This window comes from Heterodontus francisci, chromosome 43 (assembly GCF_036365525.1).
Source record: "Heterodontus francisci isolate sHetFra1 chromosome 43, sHetFra1.hap1, whole genome shotgun sequence".
Lineage (NCBI taxonomy): Eukaryota > Metazoa > Chordata > Chondrichthyes > Heterodontiformes > Heterodontidae > Heterodontus > Heterodontus francisci.
Genome location: NC_090413.1, coordinates 23,288,231 through 23,310,644, shown reverse-complemented (window position 1 = coordinate 23,310,644; position 22,414 = coordinate 23,288,231). Strand labels below are relative to the sequence as shown.

The window sequence follows — 22,414 nt, the reverse complement described above, 5'->3', positions numbered from 1 at the left end:
CTGTTTAATTCTTTAACTTTAGTCTGTGTATATTATTTGTTTGTACTGCTTGAAAGGAGATGGTTTAGCAATTTTACTGACAACTTTTAATTTAAATCTCCTCATCCATTTTCTTCACTAGACAGTCTGCAGGAGAAACATCATGATGCAGCCTGTACGATTTCTTTTTAAACTTATGCTGGGAGAACACCTTACTGAAATTCAAATAGTGTTGTGCAATTGTTGACATCCTGTCTGAACCAGAAGAACAGGTAGCTGGAATCTTGGGATAGTGTCCCATCCAAAGGGCGACATTCGCAACAATCACTGCTGCACTGTAATGTCAGCCTCCATTTTATGCTTAAATCCTGGAGTGGGGTTGGAACCCACAGGCCTCGTAACACAGTCTGTAGTATTAGAGAAACTGTAATTAAAAAATTTAAGTTTTCTGAACTTCCTACTGTCTTTCTCTTTGGTATAACATTGCATCTTATTCACTTAGCTCCAGACATTTCATGTGCCATCGCCCTGTACCACCAAACAGCAGCTGACCAGTGGAGTTGCAATCGCTCAGGTCCTTAATCATATGTAAGTTGTAAAAGAAGATTTGGTTGCATTTTAAAGTTAACCGTTGGAAGTTAGAGTTGATGTGAAATGATCTTGCAGATGGTTTGATACTAATGTTATACAATTTATTATGCAGTTACTTGAAAATGAGTTACAAGATTAGAAGCTGGGTTTGGTCAATGCTAGAAATGGTTTTATAAGTGACAAATAAACAATTTATATTTTATTTAAATTAAAACAGTTGAATCTCTGCATCCCTGCACATATGCAATAAAGTTTATGTAGTGTTCAGGTAATGCAGAGTTAGAGGGCGAAGGTGTAATTGAACTAGGGTGTACAGATGTAAGTGTATCCTTATACTTCATTATACTTTCATTATAAATTTCTATGTATACATTTTTAATGGAAGCTTCCTGTGTAAACTTGTTCATGCTGCAGTACTTCCACTGCCAGGAGAGTGTAGTTTTACATAGTCAGTTACCATTTCATGTGCACACAGGAATTTGTAGTGGAAAACGTTGATAGGAAATGTGCACGTAAGATATTTAATATATTAATTTGTCTCTGGAGGCAGTATTATAATAGAATTGGGATCTTTTTCATGACCTCTGAGGCACATTTTTCTTTTGGGGACAGACTGTTGCCAGTGGGAAAGACAAATTGCCACTGGTGCCTGCCAGTTGAGGCAGTCATTCTGCTCTGGTGGAGGGTAGATTAAACTCTCAGTGCACCCATTCAGGTGAGCAGTATTGTTACCCCTCCCTCTGCCAGTGAATGTCCGAAACCACAAAACTTTGAACATGTGAACATGGGTATCTTCAGCATGTAGAGTTATTCCCACCATCACTCCTGAGTCTACTCCATAATATAAAATGCGAATTTGAAATGTATAAAGCTGTATTACACAGTCTTACATTTGCTCTGTGCTGCCACAGGTGGAAATTGGGAAAGCGGTTCCAGCACAAAGTAGCCATTTTAAATCTGCTTATTATGTGGAAATGGCAACCTTATACTGCATGTATGTCAGGCGGAAGAAGATTGGATTTCCTTTGCATTACAAGAAGTGGATTAATGTTTTCAATGCACCGTTTAAAAGTTTTTTAAAAATTCCTTCATTCACTGGACGTGAGCTTTGCTATCAAAGCCAGCATTTATTGCCCATCCTCAATTACCCTTGAGAAGGTGGTGGTGAACTGCCTGCTTGAATACAACGGAGTGGCTTACTAAGCCATTTCAGAAGACGGTTAAGAGTCAACCACATTGCTGTGGGTCTGGAGTCCCATATGGGCCAGACTGGGTAAGGACAGCAGATTTCCTAGCACAAAGGGCATTAGTGAACCAAATGGATTTTTAAGACAATCCAGTAGTTTCAGGGTCACCATTATTGATACTAACTTTTTATTTCAGATTTATTTACTTAATTGAATTTAAATTCCCCAGCTGCCTTGGTGGCATTTGGACTCAATTCAGATCACTGGTCGAGGCCTCCAGGTTACTCGTCCACTATGCACCATTCCCAACTCTGGAATACACAGAGATAAGCATTTCCAAGTGTCTGAAATATAACTTGTTCTTCAGTTTGCAGGTTTATGTTGTCTGTTGCTCTGGCTTGTGTTAAATGATTCACACCGGTTGCTATATTGTTTGCTGCAACTGCTTTCAGTTACTGTGTTTCTTTTCTTTAGTGATCCTTCCTGGTTTAATGAGGCTTGGTTAGGGCGTATTAAGGAAGATATCAGTGACTGGAGGCTGAAGGTATAGTGGTAGAATATGGATATTTTTATTTTCAAAACTGAGGAAGGTCAACTCAAACAAGCATGTTTTATAGACAGTCTAGTGCTAAAACATGTCTATCTGTTTGCTGGAACCTGAATGGTACAGATAGCCAAAGTATCCTGTTCAATTTAGAAATGGTTTTTCGGTCAGAACATTTTTGGAGCACAACTCTGATAGTTCCTACTGATATACAGAGTAGATTCAATCCCTGCTCTGTGCTGAGTTGGGGGCACTGGGCCATAAAAGCCCTTCAGTGAGGAAAAGGAACAGTTGGCTGTGATTCCCAATGTGGATCATTATCTAGAGTCATCTGCTGAAAAGTGCTCACTTCACAGGGGGTCCAGTTTCGCTGCGATACCCACTCACAATCAAATAGCCTTACTGTTAAGAAGACAGCTATTTGGAAGGTGCACTGGAGGCCTACAAGTATCAGTAGAACCCTGCTCAGTACAAATCAGTACCTTCAGTAACGGAAGGAGCAGAAAAAGACTCCCATTGTCCTACCCTGGACTTCTCTGCCCTAGTACCAACCTGGCAGCCTGTAACTTATCCTGTTGCGTGTCAAAGAAGTAGGTTTTTTTTATTGTATTGTATATGTGCTCACCTACTGTGCAACTTGTTTGTATCATGTTTTTTCTTAGTGTGGAGCTTGAAGTACTTTAGATCCTGGCTGTCTGCACTGTGCTACAGCTATGCAGCAGATCAATTCTCAAGAAAATGCAGTTTGCTATAAAGTAACACAACCTGATAAACTCTGATCTGTTTCCACATATTAGTAATTCATAGAGCTGCTGGAAGATAAAAACAAGCCGGGGATAAAGGATTGATTAATGGTTTATTCTGTAAATCGACTGAGAGCTAAATGAGAGATGCCACTGTATTCTGTGAACACATGCAGTAGAAGATCATCACTTTGTATTGATGTTAGCTTCTCATGCAGTGAGTGAGGCCTTGGCACGGTTAACAAGAAACTGTTAGCCGTCCCAGCTGGTTGACTGGGTGAATGTACAGCTAATAATGAAAGATTGCATCTGCAGTCTCAACTGAATTAGTTGATCTCAATTGGAACAGCAGTAGCTACTGCAGTTCCTGGTGGAGAAAGGAGAGATTTATCCAGGATCCCCACACCTAATCACTATTCATTGAATTTTATTGGAAAGTGTACAGATGGAGTGATGCAGTGAGGGTAGGATCAGAACATAAATAGAAACAGGAGTAGGCCATTTGGATTAGAGCTGACCTACCTCAGCTCCACCCTTCTGCACTATCCCCATATCACTTAATTCCCTTAGAATCCAAATAACAAATGTAATTGTCTCTTTTTAAACAGGTTGTTCTTCCACCCTGCCCTGTAACAAAATGCTGCACTTTGAAATAAACGCTTTTTATAACTTGGTCAAGGTTTTAATTCACAGCCCTCCAGGCTACGACAGCCTATTCAACAATTGTTTGCAAATAGAATTCTATTTTTGATCTTTTCTTTCTCGAGAACTTTGTCACAAAAGTAAATATTTTCTATTTACAAATACTGCAATTCATCAGACTCGTGTTCCATGCCTACCTTCAGTCTCTGTAAATCTAGTTAATCTTTGTTTCCTCTTTCTATTCGTTTCTGATGGCCTGTGCAACACCCTGTGCCCTGTATAGCCAAATGGCCTGCTAATATTCACTGTCTAGGCCCAAGCGTGAAGAATGGGCAACAGAAAGGTGGGCCAACTGTACTTGTTAGCCCATATCCTAACAGAAACCTAAACCTTCAGGGGAGAAAAGGGAAGAAACTTTATTCTTGCCAATTGGTGACATTAAATGGACAACTGTGAATGCCAGTATTACAGTAAAGTTTAATTTTGAGGAGCCAAATGCATGTATTTCGTTCAGTATCTTGAAGTGTAATTGTGGATTGTGCTTGCTAAAGTCAGTTCGTGACCGCCTTTGTAATCCATCATTGGATGTAAAATCAAATTATTAAATGTTATATGTTACAAATAGTAATCTTCGAGATGCCCTTCAGGTATGTGTATATCACTATAAAAGGAAACAAGTTATTGAGGCTAGTCCTGTTCATTATCAGAAGGGGCAATATGAATGACCTTTAACCAGGAAAAAAAATGCAAGCTTTCAACCATGTATTTAAAAATATATAAAAAACCGCACCCAAGCCTTATATAATATGAGTAAATGTTTCCTCCATTTGATAATGTTAGAGGGAGAAAACATAAGTTTTAGTATAGTGTTTTTCCTGCTTTATACTCCCAAAGACTTTTCTTGCTAATGGGCAAGAGAATAAAATACTAATTTTGCTGAAGAGTTGCAATCTCTAATCTCCTATCCCCCAATGGTGCTAGTAGGTTAAAATCGCACCATTGTTGTGTGTAAACAAATTTTAAATTACATAGAGAAGTGTAAGATCAAATGAATTTTCCATACCCTATTATTGGTTGACATGTATTTGCTGTGTTGGAACTATAGTGATTTTTTTGAGCTTACGATCTGTGACTAAAACGGGATATGCCAAATTCCTGACTATTCTCTTCCTTTGAGAGATTCTGACTGTTTAAATCTCTTATAATACAGGTAAGCAACCTGAAGAAAATCCTTCAGAGCATGTTGGAATATTACCATGATGTAAGTATTCCGAAACCTGTAGCACATTGACTAGTTTTCAGAGTACATCAGCAGCTGAAATTTACAATGTCGCAGTGCATAGCACGAGACCACAGTTGTGCATTTTAGATATACACTAGTAGTGGTACAATACTGAATTTATTTCAGGAGCCTGTATAACTCCATAAAGCTCAATACAGCTGCCTTAGCATTTTTCATTCTGTAAGATCCTGTGTCAAGTACAGTGATTGGTATGATGTTTTGCGTAGTTCATCTCTAAATGTGCATGCTATCTGTTAAGAAAAAAATTCCATTTATAGTGCACCTTGCACGTCTTTAGGATGTGCCAAAGTGCTTCACTGCCAATTAATTACTATTTGAAGTATGTTTATTGTTTTCTAGGCAAAAGGATACCAAAGACATTAAGTGTAAAATTTAGTGTATAATCACATCTTCTCAGACCTGCATGTATGATTTTCCTTGTGGTAGTATTTATTCATCATTATATTTGTGTTTTGATTAATGACGCCTGTTGTGTAACAAATTCCAAACAGAATCATTCAATATATAAAAGTTGGTATGTTTAGGGCGGCGCAGTGGTTAGCACCGCAGCCTCACAGCTCCAGGGACCCGGGTTCGATTCTGGGTACTGCCTGTGAGGAGTTTGCAAGTTCTCCCTGTGTCTGCGTGGGTTTCCTCCGGGTGCTCCGGTTTCCTCCCACATGCCAAAGACTTGCAGGTTGATCGGTTAATTGGCCATTATAAATTGCCCCTAGTATAGGTAGGTGGTAGGGAAATATATAGGGACAGGTGGGGATGTGATAGGAATATGGGATTAGTGTAGGATTAGTATAAATGGGTGTTTAATGGTCGGCACAGACTCTGTGGGCTGAAGGGCCTGTTTCGGTGCTGTATCTCTAAACTAAACATTAATGATATGCTTTGTACATCAACATATTGAAGTCTGTTTGATCTGTTTCACTTTTCATAGCCTTGACAGCTGCATCATCATTGATTGAGAGCATCTCTTCTGCAGTTACTTAGCCAAAAAGAACTTTAGACAGAGCAGTTGTCAAGTAAAGGCTAGCATGTGACATTGGTGTTCTGGAGGCTTTCATTAAAGTAATTTTCGAGAAAAGATTGCAATGGAGTTGCCTCCACCCATGTTCAGTGCTACTGCTTCTAAATTTTTCACAGTTGTTTATTTCCTATACTCCCAGACTAATGAAGCTAAGGCACATATAATGCCTATTGTTCCCATTACATGCACAAACCCAGCATGGTTTTTTAGATTCATGAAAAGTGGCTTAAGTTGCTGCATTATGAATATGGAGTGCAAGTTGTGCAACATGGAAGGCCACAAGTTTAGTCATCCCCTTTGCTGCTTTTCTTCCTTCCCCAGTCCCACTGTGAGAAGGCATCATCATCGCTGAATCCCCCACCATCAACATCCAGGGGGTTACCATTGACCAGAAACTTAACTGGACGAGCCTTTTAAATATTGTGGCTGCAAGAGCAGTCAGAGGCTGGGAATTCTGGGGTGAGTAACTCACCTCCTGACTCCCCAAAGCCTGCCCACCATCTGCAAGGCACAAGTCAGGAGTGTGATGGAATACTCTCCACTCGCCTGGATGAGCACAACTCCAACAATACTCAAGCTCAGTATCATCCAGGACAAAGCAGCCCCTTTATTCGGCCATCCGCTACCTTATTCACTCCCTCCACCACCAGCACACAGTAGCAGTAGTACGTGCCATCCACAAGATGTACTGCAGCAACTCGCCTAAACTCCTTCGACAGTACCTTCCAAAGCTGTGATCTCTACCACCCAGAAGGACAAGGGCAGCAGATGGGTGGGAACACCACCACATGCAAATTCCCCTCCAAGTCACACACCATCCTAACTTGGGACTGTAACACTGTTCCTTCACTGTCACTGGGTCAAAATCCTGAAACATCCTTCCTAACAGCACTGTACCTATACCAGATACACTGCAGCAGTTCAAGAAGCCAGCCATTGGTGATTTATTCATTATAAAACACTTTGGGACCTTGAGGATGGGATAAGGTGCAATATAACTGCCCTTCCTTCTAGCTAATAGCATATTGAGGAGTATATTTAGCTCTACATATGGCCTAGTGAATAAATATGGTGGTGTTCAATCCATACAAGCAAGAAGGTCCTAGGTTTACACTCTGGTTTGAGCTGAGTTGGCTAACTTCAGATAGGGCTCCAACGGGAGCACTACATTTGGCCTTATTACTCCCAGGCTTGGAAGGGCAAAATCATCCAGGATTTCTGATTGTTGTCCAGTGACTATTGCTGGAAAATGTCCAAGTATGGCCTTTTGGTTAGAACAGGACTGCTCCGATATCAAATAACTTACCAATTCTTACTGCGTAGTCTTTTTTAAAAAAAAAAAGCTACTTGGGCAAAGTTGAACTGAAGCCTTGTGTAGGATTATACCCCGTCAGTTCTTTCGGGAGAGAAAAAAAAAATCAAAGCATAAAAGAAAATTGGATTAGATTGATCTGCATGCTCAACTTTGGCAAGATAGGTTAGAAGGTGAGAAAAATGGTCAAAAAAAGAGCAATGCACTTTCAAAAAAGGCTACCCCATCATTGGAAGAACCAGTGCTCTCATATCCTGTAACAATAGACCCAGCAATTCCCATTAGCTATGTATATTAATATTGAACATTGCAGCTTTGAAAATACACCTTTGAAACAAAAGACATTACACCTACCTGTAGAAGTGTTCTCCAAATGCTAAATTTGAAGCAACATTTTAGATTTTGATAGGTGTGGGGGAGGAGTTTGTAAAGCCAGCAGCGGGGGTCACAACTTTGGGGGAAACTGACACCGAGATCGCCACGTCCCCTCTTCTACAGAAGGCCCGCCAAATTTAGTGCCAATCAGGAACTTTTTTGGACAGTGGTGCGCATTCCATAGGATTTAGGACCCCCGTCGCCAGAAGTCCTGGCCTTGCAGAGCTGCTGGCCAATCAGAGGCCGGCAGCTTAGCGCAACCCTGGAGGCGGTGGCTGCTGGAACCAAGCTTGTGGTAGGTCAGGGCGGGAGGGGTCTCGCGGGGTAGGAGTCGCGGGTGTGGGGGAAGGGTTGTTGACAGCAAGTGCTGGATGTGGCCCTCAGTGGGCCCCTCCCTTCCCAATGCCAGGTCTCTCGTTCAGGCACTGTGCCTTTGAACAAGGCAGCAGGATCGCCTGCCGCACAGGTAATTGTGGCTGCAGCAGGAAGAGGCCCTTAACTAAGGGTTAATTACCCAGCTAAGGGCCTCAATTGGAAGGGGGGGGGGGGGGGGTAGGCCGTTCACAGGCCTTCCCGCCGCGGACTCAATTCCGGCGGAGGGATGGTGACGGGCGCCCCCCCCCCCCCCCCCACCACGCCGCCATCCCGTCTGATTTTATGCTCTCCCCGCCTCCAAATTCCAAATCTGCCGTGGGGAAGAACATAAAATTGCGTCCCCGTATAGTTTGTTGCCCTGAAAGTGTTTAATGGTGAGTGCTGCAAGTTAAATTTATTTCAAGAATAATTTTTTTCTTCAGGTTCTAGGCCACCAGATTTCTGAATATAACCTACCAGAGGTCAATCTGATAGGAGAACACTCGGATGCAACAGAGCTTGGCCGAATGCTGCAGCTTGTGCTTGGCTGCGCCGTTAGTTGTGAGAAGAAACAAGGTAAGATGCCATCTGTTGCATTGGGACGTGCAATATCTCATAACTTTCCAATGGGCAATTACCACAACATTCAAAATTGAAGAACTGGATGTTACTGTGGATGCTGTCCTTTCATCTCTGGCACCAACTACAGCCTAGACTTGTATGGGATGAAAGTCTGTTCAGTTTATCTTGGTGGTAAGAATCTGCTGATGAGTTGGATTTGGGCAGTGCCAATCCAGCAATGAGTGGGTTCCCAGCACAAACCTGCCCGTCATTGGCAATTTATTATCAATAGTGCCCAATCAACTGACAATGAAACCTGCACAAACCTTGAGAGTATCCGCATATAATAGCGAGTGGAGTGAAAGCTTTACTCGGCATCGACTCACGCTTTACATCGCCTGGGAATACTTGATGCTGGCACACTGGTTTGCTGTAATAGAAAATGTTTCTTTGCTCAGCACCAACAGCTTGATGAAGACTTTAAAAAGAAACATGCAAAAAAGTAATTAATAGAACGTAGAAGTTGATACTTCTAAGGAATTTGAAGCTTATATTTTGGGAGGTGGGGGAAGGGATGAGAGAGATCCTTGCTTCTCCAGAATGCTGCACTTGGCTTTGGTCTAAAGCTAAAAAAGAAAAATGGTTGTTATTACCATTGTGTGTGAAAATTAAAAATAAATCTTTTAGTGCTACCCTCCTCCCCTATGGGCTGTGGTGCTTTCCAGATCGTGGATCTCTGTATATGTCATTAAGCCGATTGTTTTTCATTTATAAAATCCTTCCTTTTTCTGCCCTTAACCCGGCCCACAAATGGAATGCTGTGTTGGCATGTGGCATTCCATTAAACAACCCAGCTGCTCTCTGGCAAAATCTCCCGATAGAGGCAGATTAGAGTTCAAATGTCAGTCAAGGCTAGAATTAGAAATCTGCCCTTGAGAGAGAGACTTTTATGCTCTATTACAGCTCTTGCTAGGTCGGGTTTCTTCTGAAACATTTCTACATAACTGAGATTCTGGTCCCTGAGGCTACGTCTGAACCATTTATTCAATGTATGTTTTTAACATAATGAATGTGATGCTACTCGATGACTGAAGCGCTTTTCCCTTTCAGAATACATCCAGCATATCATGACACTGGAGGAGTCTGTTCAACATGTTGTCATGACGGCCATCCAGGAGGTAAGCAGATCACAGCTGAATGTAGCTTGGAATATATAAAAAACAAATGCTTCTTTGAAACTGCCTTTACCATGTGTGATATTTTTCAAATGGCTGCTCCATTTATGATGAAAACGTACAGGCAGAGATAATATAGCAGATATGTGATGATGTTTGATTTCAAATTCAATCTGGTGTTGCAGTAGATAGTATAATGGGGCACCTAGGTGTTGTAATACTTCAGGGCACCAGCATGTCCCACCTTATAGCAATGGGACACAGATGTATGATTTATTCTCTCCCACTCCAAGTCTGTTGAGCTTCCTATCTGAGCCCTTAAACTCTATTACAGCTTGAAATCTCAGTCCAAGTTTGCACAGTTATTCAGATTAAAACCAACAATTGTGGTTTAAATCAAAATCTACTATTACAAAAATACCAATTTTAAATTCTCAAACATTTTAATGGAATTAACATTAGGGAAAGCAGAAGATGCTGCTTCTAATTAGAAAAAAATACATTCTTTAGTGAAATTCAATGCTCCTGCATCATATTTTCAGTTTCCTGTCTTGTGTTTTTAGGGAATTGGCATGTAAAATTACTTGCAAAATGTGAAAATGATGAATAATTTAATAATTATATGGTTACAAGATTGTATATTTCAACAATTTAGACAAATTAGGCTTCAAAGGCCCAAATTTAATTTCAAGCCCTGTTGTAATTTTTAAAAGGAGAATGTTTAAACCCCTCTGTTAGATTTTTAAAAATTGTGGAAAGAATGAACAAATATAGCACAAAGATGAACTGGTGGAGGACTAGGAATAGAAATCAGTTGGCATTTAAAAAGCACTTTATTGTGTTCTTGGGACATCCCAAATGTGTTTTGCAAACAACATTTTGTTTTAAGTGCAGTCACAGCTGCTTTGTAAGGAAATGAAATGGCCAACTGTGCATGGCAACGTATCACAAAAAAATAAATAAATGGTCAAAGTAATTCTGTTTTTGTTTTGTGTTGGTTGAAGGACGACTATTGATCAGGATACAGGAGAACTCCCTGCTCCCTTTCGAATAGTACCATCAGATCTCTACCTGAACAGGCAGAATGAGTTCTTATTTTAATATCTTATCCCAAAAGAAGACCAGTCCAACAACATAGCACTACACTCGAGCGTCAAGTCCTGAAGTGGGGCTCACATCCACAGCCCTCAAACTTGGCAAATGCCAAGTTGACATTTGGTTTGGTTGGTAGCATTCTTGCCCTATTATTAGGAACCCTATTTATAATAGAAGCTCAGTAATGAATAGAGAATGTTTATAGTTCCTGAGAGATTCTAGTAATCTTCCTATACATCAGGCCTTTTTAAAACCCATTCTCCTGTTTCACGGTGGTGCCGCTCTGTTGGTGATTTCAGTGCGCTCTTGTGAAACTCAAAAGTGGGTATTTTCTAAAAAAAAAATTAAATTAAAAAGTATCTCATTTAATCTTTTGAGGCTCTACTACTGATTATAAACCTCTTGATCAGTTCCTAGTGTAAAAATCACTTGTTGCCATCCACTTTAGATTTCCTGCTGCCTTGACCCATTGATATTTATCACTGCACTATTAGTAATCACATTTTTTTTCCTTTTGCTCCAGCTTTTGACCAGAGACCCATGTGAATCAGTGCATAGTGACAACTATAGTGAAGTGGACTGCCAGGTAACCATTTTTTGAATTTTAGTTATTGCTAGTAATTCCATTATAAAGACGGTAATGTTATGTATGTTAAAGATACTAGCTGATAGTTACAGTAGAGGTCATTGAAGTGTTAAATTAATTCACAAAATGCATTAATAGTTATTTTAGACCTAGATGGTGTAGTGGTAATGTCACTGGACTAGCAATGCAGAGGCCCAGGCTACTGCTCTAGGGACATTGATTCAAATCCCACCATGACAGATGGTGAAATTTGAATTCAATTAATAAATCTGGAATTTAGGAAAAAAGCTTGTCTAATGGTGACAGTGAAACCATTGTCGATTTGTTATAAAAACCCATCTGGTTCACTAATGTCCTTTAGGGAAGAAAATCTGCTGTCCTTAACTGGTCTGGCCTACGTGTGACTCCAGACCCACAGCAATGTGATTGACTCTTAAATGCCCTCTGAAATGGCCTAGCAAGCCACTCCGTTCAAGGGCAGTTAGGGATGGGCGATAAATGCTGGCCTAGCCAGCGATGCCCACATCCCATAAACGAATAAGAAGCTGTCGGGTTCACTCCATGGCTAACCTCATATAGCTAAGAATGAATGAAGTAATATATAGAGATTATCAAAATAAAGCAACCTTCTCTCTTTCCAGTTGAAGAGATTCAGTTTGTGTGATGAGGTGGAATCAAAGGACGAGCTCTCTCAGCGCTGTCATGAACTGGATCTCCAGGTGTGTTCTTATAAATGAGTAGGATATCTTTGATAAGGTGTCTTTGGCTCAGTAGATCTCGAGTTATTTGAAAGGAACCAATAACTGATATTGCACATAAATGCTAATAACCCTGCATCGTTTAACTTTATGGCCTAGCTGTTATTTTCCTAACTGCCCACCTCCAAATCAGATGGAAGTACCCAGTTTAAAAAAAACCCAGAAGAATTCATTCCTGCCCCCTCCCTACACAAACCCACAGCTCTGCCAGTTTCTATGCAGGACTCAGTGTATTTCCACCTGTGTATGCCAACTGAGAGTTCACATTTTTGTTTCTATCTAGATAATGTATATTTATTACTAAGACAAAGAGGGTGCACACAAATCTGAGCTAACCACACAAATTTTCATTCAAAAATCATGAGGTTATTCTTTTCAATGTGTTGCAGTCGTATAAACTGTCCATAAGGCCCCAAAGTATTAGCTGGCCTAATACAGCTTGTTTCATAAAAGGGCATCTATATTTTTATTCTGAATCTATAATACCATCAAACCATTAAATCTGAATAATCTACCTTCAGTGTATTTTAATTATGTAGTATGACAGAAGCTGTGTTTGTCCTTACTGGTAAAGTTGACTGTTTTTGATTAAGTACTCTACTGGTGCTGTGGTTTCCTGGGCCTTGCATGGCTCCAGATCAGTTCTTGGGTTGGATTGAATTCACAAGGAAGTATTCGTTGGAAACCTCTTGGCATTTTATCGACTTACACGTAGTTGTTATGGTTACACAATGCATATGCTGCAGCCCAGTGAAAACATTGAAAAAATAGCTGGAAGGAGAGTCCTGCAGATACATGTAAGCATGGATGCACAGCAAGCTTTTGGTTTTGAGAACTAGATTCAAAGTTGGGCTAAGTACTGCCTGGTTGGAACAGATTCTGTTGCTAATAGTCTTGGCTCAATGGCAGCCAACATCATCACATCAATTTATTTATCCTCTATCACAGAATAAGAGATGAGTTTGTGTCCAGTTGCTACATGGTATTGTCCCTGTTTCTTGCTCTCCTCTCCCCTGCCCACAGGCAAAAAGACAAAAAGTGACATTTAGCAGAGACCTACCAACAGGTCTACAATCCCTCTTCTCAAATAGTAAGTACTTTGAAAGGGTTCACTTTTAAATGGAGGATTGGCTAGAAGATGAATTGGAAATATTGATGTACAATTCACTCCCTAAATAGTGACCAGGGTTAGCATGGTGTCCTCCAAACAGCTGCAATTCTGACCATTCTTTACTCGGAGCTAAGGCTTGTATATAATTATATCATTTAAAGGAAAGAGGAGCTTTTAAATAAAATTTAAAAAAGTTTTACTAGAACATAAATAAAGCACGGCACTGGTAAGTTGGTATTACTGAGTTTGCAACCCTTCTGAGAGGCATTATTAATTTGGAACTGTGGTGGCTGTATCGCTGGTTTATTTACCCTTTGGAAGCATGTACACACTGCTACTGACATTGCATCCCTTCAACTACCAAAAATATGATTACTGGTATTTCTCTAGTAATTGTGAACTGATTTCCTCTTCAAGATTATGGTAAGTCTAATTAATGTAATGACAAAGAGGTGCTCATGCGGAAATGGCTCATTTTGTTAATTGGGGAGCTGGGAAAGCATGCCAAGTGGAAGATTTGCCCCTTTACAGATTCTTTGTTTTCACTGCATATATAATACTATTAGAACTGCCAAAAGACTTGCAGGTTGATAGGTAAATTGGCCATTATAAATTGCCCCTAGTATAGGTAGGTGGTAGGGAAATTTAGGGACAGGTGGGGATGTGGTAAGAATATGGAATTAGTGTAGGATTAGTATAAATGGGTGGTTGATGGTCAGCACAGACTCGGTGGGCCGAAGGCCCTGTTTCAATGCTGTATCTCTAACTAACTAACTAAACTCTGCTGACAAAGATGATGCTTTTCCAAAATTTGATTTATTATTTAGCGGGATCTTTTCTAGCTGTCTTGATTTTAAAGCTTCTAAAATGGCCATTCTGCTAGTAACAGTTAATTTTAAAACTATATACTCCAATGATAATCTTGTCACCAAAATGACTTTTGTCTTGTTTCTGACCCTGAATGCAGGGAATTTAATGAAAATCACTAATCATGAGATGTGGATGTCACTGGCAAACCAACATTTGTTGCCCATCTATAATTGCCCTTGAACTGAGTAGCTTGCTGGGCTATTTCAGAGGTCAGTTATGAGTCAACCACATTGCTGTGGGTCTGGACTCCCAAGTAGGTAAGGATGGCAGATTTCCTTCCCTAAAGGACATTAGTGAACCAGATGGGTTTTTAACAAAAATCAATGATATTTTCATGGCACCATTACTGAGTCTAGCTTTCAATTCCAGATTTTAATTAATTGAACTTAAATTCCACCAGCTGCTGTGGTGGGACTTGAGCCTGTGTCCCCAGGCATTAGCCTGGGCCTCTGGATTACTGGTCCAGTGACGTTGCTATTATGCCACCGTATCCCCCATGTGAAATACTACGCTATAGTAGCATCCTTAAGGAAATAAGCAAGATAAAGCCATTGGTATGCAGAGAGTAAAATAGCAGAAACCTAAATCTGTGTTCATTTACATGTAGACTTGCATTGATTAAACAAGCCCAGGTAAATTTGAGTTTATTCCATCGGTAACAATCCATGTGCCTAGCTTTTTATTCAATGTATAGTAGTTCTTAGTACTGCCTGGTGTGTGTAGACTTGTAGCTGCAAAGAATGTAGCACAGCTAATTTAACGGAAGACAAAAACTGGTTTGCGACATTAGAAAAACGCTTACTTCAATCAATGTTGCAGAGTTAAGGCAAGAAGTTAGATGCCAATAAGAACCAGGGTGATTTTTTTTTTCTCCAATTAATAGTACATCATATGGCAAAACACATGAGACCACTCTCGACTTCAACTGTGTGGCCAAACTATGCAGTCCATGTCTTCCCTTCAAGGATGTGAGATTCTCGCTGTACAGTGGTTCTTCTCAGCAGCAAAAGAAACCAGTGCTTTTTTAAAAAAGTCTTTCCAGTGCCCTTGATTGCTGAAACATTGGTATTGTAGCACATGATTTATTTGCACAATACCTGTTTGGCTGTTAGTGGCAGAACCTCAGGGGCAAAGTACAGAGGTCACCAGGCTGACTGCAGAAATGGTCCAACCCAGAACTTGACCATCGACATAAAAGTTGGATGGTTCTGTAAAGAAATGTTCTTTCTGTAACCATACGACTTTATCTCCTCCTGTGTCGGGGAATGGACAGGAAAATCTTTATGATAATGTAAGATACTGCACCTTTTTAGATGAGAAGGATTTGCCTACAAGGTGTGTTCCAGGTGTGTTTCAAAATTGCCTATAACCATTTGATATAATATCCCTTGAGGGACTTATTTAGGTTTTGAGTATTTGTGGATACATCACAAGTACGAACTTATTTTTAAATATTCAGATCAGTAATTTGACTAATACATTTGCTTCATAAGGGCTAAAGAATAAATGGCAAAATAATCTCTCTAAGGGAGCCGGGTTAAGGTAAGGTTTTAAAAACAGTAGATTCCTTCTTTTTAAAAAAAAAATATAGTTTTAATAATGGCACCTTACATGTTGACATGGCTGTACAATGTTTTAACTTACTTGAAGTCAAAATTCTGCATGAGCACACTCGTTTTAACAATGCAACCTAAATGCTACCCTCGGCATGGCTTTTGTAACAGTGGCTTATATTTTCTTTTTGCAATGACAGTATAAGATATAAGGATCTGCAGAATGTGTTATAACATGGATTCAATTTGTTGCAATTTCCTTTTATACTCTAGAGGGGATGACAGGTGAGCCTGATCTGTCCACGCATGAAAGCTTTCATGCATGGATCACTTCAGGACTAAGTATCTCAGCTTTTTTTCTTTTGCCCCCTTCCTGCCTCCCTCCTCAAGCTCCAGAGTACTGAGGCAATTGTACCACCCTTACTGCAACTCCAATAGAAATGGGTTAATGTAACGTAGACAGGACATTGAGCCTAGGTCTTTCTGGTCCTTTTGGCTTTGTTCAACATTAAGCAGTGCATCTGTCTGTGGGCCATTGGTCAAGGGAGCATGATTTAATGTAAATAATTCTTGGATAGAGCTTGGGATAAGGAAGAGGAAGGCTATCAGAGAAAAGTTCCACCCTACAAAAAAGCTGTTGTGTCTGATTCCGAGCAGTGTCGTTAGCTTCTGTCAAGAAGTCCACTGCCCAATTCATCTGCCTTCCTGTCTGAAAAGGAACCAAGAGGTTGGCAGGGAGTCAAAGTTTACTTCAGTTTGTAGTTTGCATTAAAATAGCTATGCACGATCACTTGATCACGCTGCTTGTTAAGTGTGCATGCAGTTTTGTTACTGTTTATAAACCATAAAAATACCATCACAGCACTATCCTAATGTTTTTGTTCCCTGCTATGTGCTGTGTATGTCATTGCTCGTGATTGTTTCATTTATTTAGAGCATTGGACAACTGACATTTCAACTTGGGCTTCACCATACGACCACCTGAGATCTTGATAGAGATGGAGGAGAGTGAGGGAAAGGGAGGTGGTCTGTTGTTGCTGAAGATGTAATACATTGCAAATGTCTGTGGAGACATCCAACAGCTCTGTTGTGCTGTTCTGCTTGAATGTGAGACTGATGAGCGGGAAGAAGAGATTTTATAAATAAATACTATGCTGAGAAACTGATTTGAACTTTTTTTTATTGCTGTCTCTTGACGGTGATCAAACTCTCATTGCAAATCTAATTTGGGAGCAGCACAGTCTGTGTAAATGGATGTAGGTGTTGGATTGATACCTGTAATGTGTCCACTAAATGCACTCATCATTGCTTGGGACCAGGAACTTTCTTAATGCCTCATGTTCACTTCATTCTGAAACACACTTAGTGGGCAGAAAGTATTTTTATTCCTTATCATGGGGGCAGGCGCTACATGATGGTTCTTGATGGAAGGGTTGAGGCCACTGCAGAAGAAAGCAACAACCTGCTCCTGGTTGGCAAGGATTTTCCTTGCGCTCTTCTTCGCTTCTTCCAATGCTCTGACTCTTGCAGGTTTCCTCCCACAGGTTGCAGCTCTTCTGGATGAAAAGAGCAGTTTGATGACTGAAAACAAAGTGCTGCGTGAACGGACGAACCGCTCTGACTCCTTTGAGGAATCAACCAGCGTCACGAACAAGAAACTCCTTTTACTGCAGAGCCAGCTGGAGCAGTTACAGGAGGAGAACTTCAGGTAGCTTTCTCATTCTGCTAAATTATTGCAGACAGTTTAAAAAAAAAAAAAAATTCAACAAACCCTAGCTTCTGAGAATACTTAGACAAGTTGCATTTCAAATGCAGCAACAGAAAATTATTTTTCAATGTATGCCATCCCCAGCAGCCAAAATGAGTGAGCGTTGTTTTTTTTTTTTAAACTTGCCTTCAGTGGAAAACTGATGACTCCAAATATTTTGAGAGGGCCTAAGATTGTAAAAATAGTTATGACTAAAACCTAATGGCACATATTCTCTCCTTTCACCTTCCAGTTTCTCGCTCTTTTCATTATCTCACTGCAGACCAGGGGCTTATTGTTTGGGGAAATTCTGGGCACAAAGAGACATTTACAAGAATGTTGCCAGGACTTGAAAATTACAACTATGAGGAAAGATTGGATAGGCTGGGGTTGTTTTCCATAGAACAGAGGAGGCTGAGGGGTGACTTAATTGAGGTGTACTAAATTATGAGGGGCCTAGATAGAGTAGACAGGAAGGACCTGTTTCCCTAGCGGAGAGGTCAATTTTTGGGCATGGATTTAAGATGATTGGTAGAAGGATTAAAGGGGACGCGAGGGAAAACTTTTTCACCCAGAGGGTGGTGGGTGACTGGAATTCACTGCTCGTGCCATTGGTGGAAGCAAAAACCCTCAACTCATCAGGTGCTGGAAGGTGGGATTAGATTGGGCGGCTAGTTTTTTTTCAGTCAGTGCAGACACGATGGGCTGAAAGACCTCTTTCTGTGCTGTAGCTTTTCTATGGTTCTGTGCAACATTGCGGCCTAATGCCACACCATCTTCTTGTACAAGAAAAATTAAATTCTTCCTGTTTTGCCCAGGTTGGAAGGAATGAAAGATGATTTCCGTATCCGGTGTGAGGAGATGGAAAAGGAGGTGTATGATCTGCAGCACAGGAATGATGAACTCACTAGCCTGGCTGAGGAGTCCCAGTCCCTCAAAGACGAAATGGACATTTTGAGGTAAGGTGACAACCGCTGGTCACTCGTTTGCTAACATAAGTTCCACGGTAGCAAAAACGTGTACTCAAGGGCAATGAGCTGGAAGTCATTGCCCACAAGGGTGATGGAAGTGGACACAATCAATGACTTCAAAAGGAAATTGGATGGCCACCTGCAGGGCCATGGGGATCGTGCGGGTGAGTGGGACTGACTGAATAGTTCCATGGAGAACCAGCATGGACTCAGTGGGCTGAATGGCCGCCCTTCTGTGCCATAAATGACTATGATTTGATTTAAGTGTGTTGATATAGGGAGACCTGTAGAACTGAATCACAACCAGCATTGGCAGGAACACCCAGCTAAGGGGCCTTCCACTCTCATCAACCAATTCGAAGATGTCTGAATGGTAGAATACTGGGTTGTTGTCAGCATTCTTGTTTGTCAGCAGCCACTGTTATTCTTCATTGTTAGTCTAAATCATTCATGTCCTTATCTCAGTTGGTCATCATAATCCTTCACCATTGGTTGCTCTTTCTTTGTTGACCTTCAGTGCTTTTTGGGGTAGACCAACTATTCTAGTGGTCATGGGTTTTTAGAAAATACTTACTTGCGCATTCACCCGTCCCCAGCGTCACTGATAAATAATCAAAACAGAAGTTTTCCAAGTCAGCAAGTGTGAACTTCCACAGTTCACTTAAAAAGTACAATATAACCTCTTGTGACGTAAGGAAGTTTTCAAATGGCACACAAGGCATTTTGTTATATTCCACCCCAATCAGGTAGTTTGTAATCTCTCCTGGTTTATTTTACCCTCTTCCACTGTGCATATACCATATCTGTGAGAAAAAATGATGTGCAGTTCTCCTCCTCCTCCTGGCTTTCCAACTAAACATCAGGAGGTGCATGACCGCCTAGCTCTTAGGGTTTTGTTTTACTTCACCTGTGTAGAAGTTCCTGGCCTCCCAATATCTAAAATTACTAAAAGTGTTAACAAGCACAGTAAAGATAGCATGAAGTAGTTGGAAGGTTAATGAAGATGATTAATGGCACATGAAGACAGATGCCAGCATAGAACTGGTGCAGTAATACCTCCTTTCTCCTTCCTAGCTAATATAAGGAGCTTGTACTCTAGAAGTGCACAAACTGTTGTAGTTTTTCTTTTTAAGTACTAAAGGACTCAGAACTATTGAGGGTTTTGGTGATGCTGTTTACAGGCATTCTTCAGACAAAGTCAGTAAGCTGGAGGCTACCGTGGAGGCTTACAAGAGGAAGCTTGAAGATTTGGGAGACCTGCGTAGACAAGTAAAGCTCCTGGAGGAGAGGAACACTGTGTATATGCAGAAGACCTTTGACCTGGAGGAGGAGTTGAAAAAAGCAAACTCCGTACGCAGTCAGCTGGAGGTTTACAAGAGACAGGTAATGTGAAACGTTGTTATCTCATTTAACTTGGGCTCGCCCCTCCTGATATTTAACCTCCTCCAGCACTGCAACTTTCTCCACAGCCCCCCCATCAATGCGTCATTCCTCTGACATTTCCATTTCTCACATTATTCACCTGACTGAAGCTGTCTAATTCATAATACCCATCATCACTGTGAACTGGTCATGGCTATCTAAAGTAATTTCACAGAGGATCTATTAAACTTGTTCAACACAATTGGATTAGTTTTCTTGTTGAGCTAAAGAAAATATTCTGACCTTTTTTATTTTCCTCTATTTATAAATATGAAGGTTCATGAGCTTCATAACAAGCAGACAGAAGAGTCAATGAGAACAGAAAAGTGGCAGTTTGAGTTCAAGCACCTGCAGGAGAAACATGACGCATTGCTGAAAGAGAAAGAGGTAAGTGCAGAATGCCAGGATAAAACCCAGTAGAAATGCACAGCATGTCAGTTAGCAGCTGAAAGAGGAAGACTAGTGTTTCAAGTGATCTGAACAGGAGCTTAGGAAGATGTGTTTTGGTGGGAATGGGACAATGAGGACTGAGTACACAAGATCGGAAAGACTTTGAGCTGATCATGTGATGTTAATTTGATGACATCATCCTTGATGTACCAAGCAGTGACTAATATGGTAATCAATCTGACGAATAGGAAGACATTAGTAGTTCAGGGTGAGCTGTGAACGAGACAGCAGAGAGAATATGTGTCGGTGACATGTTCTCCTGCATTTCGATTTCAGTTCCAGGATTTCTTTTAATGCTGCTGGCTAATTTGTCCAATTGAATTTAGAATGACTGCAGTTCAGAGATATCAGCTCTCATTGTCAATTTTTTAGGTTTCATCCTCCATTAGGGAGAGGACTGAGAACCAAAGTTGGCCACTGTTCTAATAGGAGGACCCATCCAAAAGCACCACTTGAAATAGGAGAGGAGCATTTCATCAGTAGTCTGGCAACTCCACGAGCTCTTTGCAAGGCAAATAAATTTGTTAGCCAAACTTTCCGATCTGCCTTCTAGCCAAATTATTAACACTGAGAGCGGCTGCAGCTCTGAAATGAAGAATGGCGTGCAAAATTCCTGCTGTAATGCTATGATTAAACAGCAGTGTTCTACGTTCAAAATGTTAAACTACATAACCAGCTGATTTCAAGTAATTAAGTGGTTTTGCCTTTTCAGCGGCTAATAGTAGAACGAGATGCCCTCAGGGAGACCAATGAGGAGCTGAGGTGTGCACAAGTACAGCAGAAGTTCTTGAACAAAGCAGGTAAACCAGTTGGGGAGGGGATGGTAGCATAGTGGCTATGTTACTGAACTAATAATCCAGAGGCCTGGACTAATGATCTTGAGACAGGGGGCTCAGTTTTACATCGCCGCCATTGTGGAGCTGGCGCAATATTAAACGCGGTGGCTCATTTATATAGCCGGGGCGGACCACCCCCCCCCCCCCCCCCACCTCCAATGACGCGGAGGCGGCGGGTGGTCCATCCCTGGCAACGGTGTCAGACGCCGACAGCATTTTTAAAGGGCTTCGAGCCCTACGTGACAATTTAAATATTTAAAGGAAAATCGAATTAAACTTTGTTTTAAAAAAATTAATGTTTCTAGCCCCTCTCCCATCCCCCAATTAATATACACTTCAGTCTGTGCCATCTCCCCCCTCAAAATATTTACCTTGTGTATCCCTCAACCAATCATATTAGTTTGACCCCACTCCTCCTACTGCCACACTGAAATACTTACTTGCTTCCTCCTCCCCACCAGTGTCCCGCATCGGATCTCTGAATGGCGATCCGATGGTGCGGGGGTGCCGGCCACCGGCTACAAAATCAGGGTGGGACGGACAGTGGGAGCGGGTAAGTATTTAATTCATTTATTTTAATAAGTTTACATATTTAGATTGGCCTGCCGTCGCCAAACGGCAGGGGGGCCGCCACAAGGCCTCGCCACCGCCGGCAATATCGGGCCGGGCCTTCCCAGTGTCGCGGCCCATGGCAGGCATCTCCCTGAGATATTTTTATTATCCCCCCCCCCCCCCCCCCCCCCCCCCGACCCCTAACGTCGGGGTGGTGGGCCGGGGGTTGTGAAATCCAGCCCACGTGTTCAAATCTCACCACGAGGAATTTAAAATTCAATTAAATAAATCTGGAATTATAAAGCTCGTACCATTCATGGTGAACATGTAAGGCTGAATTTTACCGGCCCCTCAACGCTGCAGGTCGCGGCACAGGGGCCGGTAAAATGCTGCAGGGAGAGGCCTGCCTCGACCCGTCCGTCGAGATGGGCCCGCCTCGGTGCGGCCCTGCCCCACCCCACGGCGGCAGCACCACAACTAGCGTATGGTTATGCTTACTTACCTATGCTGATTATGCAGCCCACCGCCTCTCCACCGACGCTGCCAGATTTTTCGTCGAACGGGCGGCCGTCACGTGCTGTCCCGTTCACGATCTGCAAAGCCGGCGGGTCCTCACTGCATTACGGGAGGGAGGGGGTTATACACAGGGGTCTAACTCTGCATTCTGGAAGGGAGGTGG

At 41.5% G+C, this 22,414-nt stretch overlaps 1 protein-coding gene across 3 annotated transcripts in view; it reads left to right on the top strand.

Moving 5' to 3' along the window:
- The window catches only part of LOC137355713 (protein Hook homolog 3-like), a 48,429-nt gene that overhangs the window by 3,968 nt on the left and 22,047 nt on the right, over positions 1-22,414 (top strand). For 2 of the 3 annotated variants that reach the window (XR_010970959.1, XM_068021162.1), the window contains exons 2-13: positions 482-567; positions 2,232-2,301; positions 4,897-4,947; positions 8,492-8,624; positions 9,720-9,787; positions 11,403-11,465; positions 12,107-12,184; positions 17,302-17,465; positions 18,323-18,463; positions 19,657-19,858; positions 20,174-20,284; positions 21,060-21,147. Coding sequence is in view for 2 of the 3 variants with exons in the window: in XM_068021162.1 (XP_067877263.1) it covers positions 482-567; positions 2,232-2,301; positions 4,897-4,947; positions 8,492-8,624; positions 9,720-9,787; positions 11,403-11,465; positions 12,107-12,184; positions 17,302-17,465; positions 18,323-18,463; positions 19,657-19,858; positions 20,174-20,284; positions 21,060-21,147 (1,255 nt within the window). In the remaining variant the exon portion in view is untranslated. Of the gene's footprint in view, positions 1-481; positions 568-2,231; positions 2,302-4,896; positions 4,948-8,491; positions 8,625-9,719; positions 9,788-11,402; positions 11,466-12,106; positions 12,185-17,301; positions 17,466-18,322; positions 18,464-19,656; positions 19,859-20,173; positions 20,285-21,059; positions 21,148-22,414 lie in introns of those variants that run through there. The other variant, XM_068021163.1, reaches the window with a different exon arrangement.